The sequence below is a fragment of the Quercus lobata genome, chromosome 4 (genome assembly GCF_001633185.2).
Source record: "Quercus lobata isolate SW786 chromosome 4, ValleyOak3.0 Primary Assembly, whole genome shotgun sequence".
In the NCBI taxonomy this organism is placed as follows: Eukaryota; Viridiplantae; Streptophyta; class Magnoliopsida; order Fagales; family Fagaceae; genus Quercus; species Quercus lobata.
In genome coordinates this window covers 79,930,465-79,938,255 of record NC_044907.1, presented here as the reverse complement: position 1 = coordinate 79,938,255, position 7,791 = coordinate 79,930,465, and the positions used below count along the sequence as shown (strand labels likewise).

The window sequence follows — 7,791 nt, the reverse complement described above, 5'->3', positions numbered from 1 at the left end:
GTCGTCATTAACAACTTACTCATTTCTTTGTGCAGTAAAAAGGCATCCCAAGTTGAAGAGCAAATACCAGGAACGTCTTCAAAAGGCAATCACATACTCCCAATCGATCGAGAGTTGGGACGACCTCTTGGACCCACGGACACTTGCTTTCTATTGTTTGGGCCCGGATCCGTCTCCCTACGTTTTGCGCAGTATCAGCATCGAGGAAAAGAAGAGTAAGTGTTTTGCTTCGTCCAGCCTTTAATCACGTATTTTTGGATTTCTCAACTCCCTTTTTTTTTTTTTTTTTTTTTTTAGAGATGACTACCAAATTCAACAAGGACATGTATGCCAAAATGAGAGCCAAGAAGGACGAACCCTTGGCTAGCATCGGCAAGAAAGTAGTTCGTGTGACGGGGAAGGGTTCATCCGCCGTGGATGCTACTCCGATTGTCCCGGGGGTAGAGGGTGTCCGAGTAGCTTCGCCTGCCACTTCCGTCGAGGAAATCCCCACTCCGTCATCAAAGAGGCCGAGGATTTCAGCCAAGGACAAAGAGAAGGAGAAAACAGGCTCGTCCATATTTGATGACGAGGGTGTGGCTGTAGAGCGGGCACACAACATTGTGAAAGCTGAGGACCTGAAAGTCTTTTCTGGGGTTCCTGTCAATGTCGTCGCGAGTCAGCACGTCCACAAGATAATGCAGGTAAGGCTGTTCACAACTTTTTCCTTGGTCTCTTCTTTCATTTTTTTTTTTTTACTGACGTTCTTATCTTGCTTCGTTAGGTGTTGGGGGAGAGTCTCCATCTGGCTTCTGAGTGTCTTACTCAGGAGGCTAGGGTGGCCTCCTTGACCTCTAGGATGGAGGCTCTGGAGAAGGAGAATTCAGCTTTGAAGAAGGACCTTATACAGTCGATGGACGAGTCTGCTACCTTGAAGGAGAAGGTCAAGGCTCTTAACTCTGACTTAAGGGTTGAGCGTCAGCTGAATCTGGAGAAGGATGACCAGCTTCAGGCGACCAAGGAGAAATTGAAGACAGTTGCTGCCAGGTCCGTCGAGGCCTTTCAGCAGACGGAGGAGTATTCCACTGTACTTTTCAGTTGGTACTTCAAGGGATTCGAACTCCTCCGCCGGTACCTCGTCAAGTACCCCACAGGGGTTGATCTGCCAAGTCTAGATCTAGAAGTGGTGGATCAAGTGATGGCTGCTGACGAGGCTGCCCAACCTTCTGCTCCTGACAGTGATGCCCCTGCTGCTGACGATGCTCCTCCGGCTGCTGCTAATACTGTTACTGACGCCCCAGACGCCCGAGCCTGATCCTTAGGAAATTTATCACTTATATTTGCCTATTATGTTTTAGGCCCTTTTTTGGTGATGTATAAAATTTTTTGTTTTTATTTCCATTTTCAGAACAATACTTTTTTGGTCCTGTTATGAGAACAAGGATAATTGCCCTATGTTTTTGGGCCTTTCTATGATTTTAATGTTTATCTGCTTCTGTTGTTATACTGTTATCTATACATGTGCGTGATTTAGTATAAACTTCTTAGCGTACCTTGCATTGAGCTGGTACTTAGTGCAATTTTCTTGTGATTCACTCGTCATCCTTTATCTTTTGTTGTAGATGTCTATCCTTCTTCTTTTTCTTTTTGCTCTTTTTCTTGCTCTTTTCTTGTGATTCGCGTGTCCCTCGTAGTGATTTGCATCCGTCTTGGCGGAATCTTATCACTTAGCCTTTTTTATGGTGACTTACATCCTATTTAAGGAATCTCGTCACGTCAGTGATTTACATCCGTCTTGGCGGAATCTTATCACTTAGCCTTTTTTATGGTGACTTACATCCTATTAAGGAATCTTGTCACTTAGGGCCTCGTCAGTGATTTACATCCGTCTTAGCGGAATCTTATCACTTAGCCTTTTTTATGGTGACTTACATCCTATTAAGGAATCTCGTCACTTAGGGCCTCGTCAGTGATTTACATCCGTCTTAGCGGAATCTTATCACTTAGCCTTTTTTATGGTGACTTACATCCTATTAAGGAATCTCGTCACTTCGGGCCTCGTCAGTGATTTACATCCGTCTTGGCGGAATCTTATCACTTAGCCTTTTTTATGGTGACTTACATCCCATTAAGGAATCTCGTCACTCGTCGATTTACATCCGGCCTCGTCAGTGATTTACATCCGTCTTAGCGGAATCTTATCACTTAGCCTTTTTTATCTTATTCGTTTGTGTTGTCGTCAGTGACATACACTCGTCAAGGTGGACTCTTGTTAGTCTGACTCACAATTGACTGGACTTATCTGCATAAAGACATCAAGGGATAAGAAATTTTTATTGAATTCAAGAGCGACTGCCTTTGTCTATTACATTTACTGGTGGTACTTTTTTAAATGCTCAATGTTCCATGGTCGAGGGAGCCTTTGTCCGTCCATGGTTTCCAGGTGATAACTTCCTTGTCTTGAGTAGTGAGTGACTCGGTAGGGACCTTCCCACGTAGGACCTAGCTTTCCCTGGGTAGGGTCTTTAGTTGCCATGTTGGTCCTGCGTAGGACGAGGTCCCCTATGTCCAGGCGTCTCAGTTTGACCAGTTTGTCATAGTATTCGGCCATTTTCCTTTGATACCTCGTCATCTTGCTGGATGCGTTGACTCTCACTTCGTCAAGACAATCTAGGTTCAGTCGTAGTTCGTCGTCATTGATCTCTTTGTTGAAGGATCGACGCCTGATACTTGTGACCCCTACTTTGACTGGGATTACTGCTTCTGTACCATAGGTAAGCCTGAAGGGGGTTTCTCTCGTCGGGGTTCTGGCGGTAGTTCTGTAAGCCCATAGGACATTTGGTAGTTCTTCTGGCCAGGCACCTTTCGCATCGTCCAGTCTGGTCTTGATAATCTTGAGCAGCGTCCGGTTCGTCACTTCCGTCTGTCCGTTTGCCTGAGGATGCCCTGGGGATGAGAACTGATTCTTGATCCCAAGGCTTGAGCAAAATCCCCTGAAGCCTTGACTATCGAACTGCCTTCCATTGTCTGATATGATCGTCGAGGGAATCCCGAACCTGCATACTATGTTTTTCCACACAAAGTTCTGGATCCGAGCCTCAGTGATCGTTGCTAGGGCCTCTGCTTCAACCCATTTTGTAAAATAGTCAATAGCAACAAGAAGGAATTTTACCTGACCTTTACCTTGGGGCAGAGGGCCGACGATGTCGATTCCTCATTGTGCGAATGGCCATGGGGAAGCTATGGTCGTCATTCTCTCTACTGGAAGCCGCTGCACATTCCCGTATCGTCGGCATTTGTCGCACCTTCTGACGATGTTAGCAGCGTTCACCTGCATGGTTGGCCAAAAATACCCTGCTCTTACCACTTTGTTTACTAGGGATCTGGAGCCGGCATGGTCACCACAAATTCCTCCGTGTACCTCCTCCAAGATGTATCTGGCCTCTTCCTCGTCGACGCACTTCAAGTAGGGCATCGAGAAGCCCCTCTTGTACAAGACGTCATTCAGGATCGTGAATCTGGCTACCCTTTTCTTGATCTTTCTGGCTTCTTCAGTGTCTTCAGGTAGGTGCCCGTCCTGGAGGAAGGACATTATGGGCGTCATCCAGGTGTCTTTGCTTTGGATGGAGAACACCGCCACCTCTTCAATACTCGGGTGTTTCTGGATCTCTATTGCCATATCTGTGCTCGTCTCCCCTTCTTCTGATGACGCTAGTTTTGATACTTCGTCGGCTCCAATATTCTGGCTTCTTGGTATCTGGACGAACTCCACTGTGTCGAACTCTTGAGTTAGCTGCCTTGTCAGTTTAAGGTATTTTTGCATCCTTTCTTCCTTTGCCTCGTACTCTCCACTGATCTGTCCGATTACCAGCCTTGAATCACTCTGGATCAGCAAGTTTTTTGAACCAAGAGCTTTCCCAAGTCTCAAGCCCGTCAATATTCCTTCATACTCGACTTTGTTATTGGTGGCTGGGAACTTCAGTTGAACCCCATATTTCATTACTTCTCCGTCGGGGGTGGTTATGACAACCCCTACTCCCCCTCTCTTTTGGGCTGACGAACCGTCTGTTTGTATTGTCCATTTATCAACTTCGTCTGTAATTCCATCTTCGTCTGGCAGAGTGAATTCAGCGATGAAGTCAGCCAGAGTTTGTGCCTTGATAGCTGCTCTTGGATGGTACTCGATATCAAATTGGCTGAGTTCGACTGCCCATTGGACCATTCTCCCTGCTGCTTCTGGTTTGTTCATCGATTTCTTAATTGGTTGATCCGTCATCACAAGGATCGGATTTGACTGGAAATACGGCCTGAGCTTGCGCGAGGCTACTATAAGTGCAAACACGATCTTTTCGATCCTTGGGTACCTGAATTCAGCTCCTTGAAAGGCTTGGCTGACGTAGTACACCGGGAGTTGCTTCTTGCCTTCTTCTCTAATCAAGGCTGCGCTTACTGCCGAGGCTGACACTGCCAGGTATAGGTATAAGTTCTCCCCTCCTTTGGACGGGCTCAGGAAAGGTGGACTGCTCAGGTATTGCTTCAGCTCTTGGAACGCAGCTTCGCATTCGTCGGTCCAAGCAAAAGCCTGTTTGAGGGTTTTGAAGAAGGGCAGGCATTTGTCTGTGGCCCTAGAGACGAACCTATTCAGGGCTACTATCCTTCCTGTAAGTTTTTGTACGTCCTTGACGGTCTTGGGTGAAGCCATGTCGATGATAGCTCGTACTTTCTCTGGATTTGCTTCTATTCCTCTCTGGGAAACCATGAATCCCAAGAACTTTCCCGAGGCTACTCCAAAAACACATTTGCTTGGATTCAGCTTCATTTGGTGTTTTCTCAGGGTTGCAAAAGTCTCCTCCAGGTCGTCCAGGTGAGCGAGCTCCTCCTTGCTCTTGACGAGCATATCGTCCACGTATACCTCCATGTTCCTGCCAATCTGTTGGCTGAACATTTTGTTTACCAATCTTTGGTACGTAGCTCTAGCATTTTTCAGCCCAAACGGCATCACCTTGTAGCAGTAGAGTCCTTGGCTTGTAATGAAGGCAGTTTTCTCCTGGTCTTCTTCAGCCATCTTTATCTGGTTGTACCCTGAGAAGGCGTCCATGAACGTCAGTAGCTTGTGTCCGGCGATGGAGTCCACGAGCTGATCTATCCTTGGTAGAGGGAAGCTGTCCTTTGAGCATGCTTTGTTCAGGTCGGTGAAGTCTACACACATTCTCCACTTTCCGTTTGCTTTCTTTACCAGGACGACGTTGGCGAGCCATTCTGGATAATATACTTCCCGGATAAATCCAGCCGTCAAGAGTTTGGTTACTTCCTCTGCTACTGCCTGATCTCGTTCTGGAGCGAAGGTTCTTCGTCGTTGCTGAACGGGTTTCCTGCTGGGGTCCACATTCAGCCTGTGCTGGATGACTTCTGGAGATATGCCTGGCATGTCCTCGTGACTCCATGCAAAGACGTCTAGATTCCCCTTAAGGAATTTTATGAGTTTTGTTCTCATCTCGGGACTTAGCGTCGTCCCTATCCTGGTCGTCTTGTCCGCATTTTCTTCTACCAACTCTACTGCTTCCAGGGTCTCCATCCCGTCCTCCTCTTTTTCTTCAATCGTCCACGTGTGGTTCTCCTTTTTTGCCAGTACGGCCTGATAGCATTCCCTTGCCAGGACTTGGTCACCCTTCACTTCACCTACGCCGCTGTCTGTTGGGAATTTCACCTTCAAACAGTAGGTTGACGTCGCCACCTTCCACTTGTTTAGGGTGGGCCTCCCAATGATGACGTTGTAGGACGAGGGGCAATCTACCACCAGGAAGTCTACTTGTTTGGTCAACTGCATTGGGTAGGTCCCTGCCGTCACCGTCAGAGTCACTATTCCCCTGGGGTAGACCCTGTCTCCACTGAAGCTGACGAGCGGAGAGTCAAAAGGACGGAGCCTTTTTGGATCTAATCTCAACTGCTGGAAGGCTGGGAGGTAGATGATATCCGCTGAGCTCCCATTATCAATAAGGACCCTTCTGGTATTGAACCCTTCAATATTCAGCACTATAACCAGGGGATCGTTGTGAGGCTGCTTTACTCCCCTGACGTCTCCTTCATTAAAGGACATGTCTTGGTATGTTCGTCGGTGCTTGGACGGAGGCATGGTCCGCCCGCGATCGTGTTTATCTCCCCGATCACTTTGCGGGGAGGCTGGGACGGATGGTCGTCATCCCGAGTAAAGGATTCATGTTGGGTCCTGTTGTCGTCTTTGAACTTGCTATATTCTCCTTTCTTCACATATTTCTGTAACTTTCCTTTCCGTATTAATTCCTCTATTTGTTCCTTCAGGTCTCTACAGTCTTCTGTGTTGTGGCCGTGGTCTCTATGGAACCGGCAATATTTGTTCTTGTCACGTGCGTTGGGGGACGAGTGTAATGGCCTGGGCCATTTGAGATAATGCTCGTCCTTGATCTGCGTGAAAATCTTGTCAACAGGCATAACCAAAGGGGTAAATTTTACCTGACGAGGATTTTTGTCGTCTCTCCTTCTATTCCCGTCGTTGTTCCGACGTTCTGGTTTGTCTCTCTTTTGCCCTCTGCGGTCGTCCTCTCCTTTGGATTTGTCCCCGAGCCTGTCAGTATCTTTTATGGCAGCTAGTGCATCTTCCGCGTTCATGTACTTTTGTGCCTTCAGGAGCATCTCAGCCATTGTCTTCAGGGGGTTTTTTGCAAGAGAGGCCACAAGGTCTCTGGATCTCAATCCTGCTTTGAAGGTCGTCAGCTGCACCTTGTCATCAGCTTCGTCCACTTCTAGAGTTTCCCGGGTGAATCATTTGACATACGACCTCAGAGTCTCCTTCTCTCCCTGTCTTATGGTGAGTAAGTAATCTACTGGTCTCCTTGGGCGTTGTCCCCCTATGAAGTGACGCAAAAAAGCACTACTCAGCTGATCGAAGTTGTCTATGGACGAGTTTGGCAACTTAGTAAACCACTCTCTTGCAGCTCCTTTGAGAGTTGTAGGGAAGGAACGACACAATATCTCGTCAGGTGGCTGCTGGAGACCCAGAGTCGTCTTAAAGGTATTAAGATGATCCTGAGGGTCCTTGAGTCCGTCGAATGGCTCTAATTGAGGCAGGCGAAACTTTGACGGCACAGGGCAATCAAGTACTGCTGCAGTGAAGGGCGAATCTGTAGCCCTTATCATTTTGTCTACGCTCCGGTCCGTCTTTTCTTTGATAGCGCTCCTTAGTTCGTCCATCTCTTTCCTCATTTCCCGAAGAAGATCTGAGTTCTGTTCATCCGGATTAGTTGGTCTCCGGGGGGTTTCCCTCTGCTGGCTATCCCCCTCTCCCTCCGTGTTACCCTTGGACCGGTTTTCTTCCTGTTGAGCTTGTTGAACCTGTTGGAGCCGCAGCTTCATTTCCTGGTTCTGTTTGGTGAGTTCTTCAATGGTGGCTGCAAGGGCCTGGACTTGCTGGGTCAAGGCTGCTGAGTCAGGGTTGGATTCTATCTGAATGTAGAGAGTTGATGGGAACTACGCCTTCAGATATGAACCTGAGAATATCGTCCCCACAGACGGCGCCAAATTGATGAGGTGCAAACTCGTCAGTCTCAAGAGGCAGATGGAACTCCCCGTTAGCGTCTGGTTCTCTTCAAGAAGGATGGTCACCGGTGTGGTGCCTGCCACAACGTCTCTGATGCCAAAGTTAGAGCAATCAAGATGTTTATAGAACTAGCAGTAAGAAGTATCTTTTCAGAATTGTAGTCTCGTACCTTATGCTGTGAAATGTGAGAGTTTTATACCTGTGAGCTAAACTGCTAGCCGTTGGAGTGTAAATGCTCT

The 7,791-nt window shown here is 47.6% G+C and overlaps 1 protein-coding gene across 1 annotated transcript; it reads left to right on the top strand.

Moving 5' to 3' along the window:
* The first annotated feature begins 429 nt into the window (after nucleotides 1-429).
* Nucleotides 430-1,297, top strand: LOC115984094. The gene is made up of 2 exons (XM_031107000.1): nucleotides 430-683; nucleotides 764-1,297. The coding sequence occupies exons 1-2, from the start codon at nucleotides 678-680 to the stop codon at nucleotides 1,292-1,294; spliced, it is 537 nt and encodes a 178-aa protein (XP_030962860.1). The 5' UTR covers nucleotides 430-677; the 3' UTR covers nucleotides 1,295-1,297.
* Nucleotides 1,298-7,791: the final 6,494 nt, after the last annotated feature.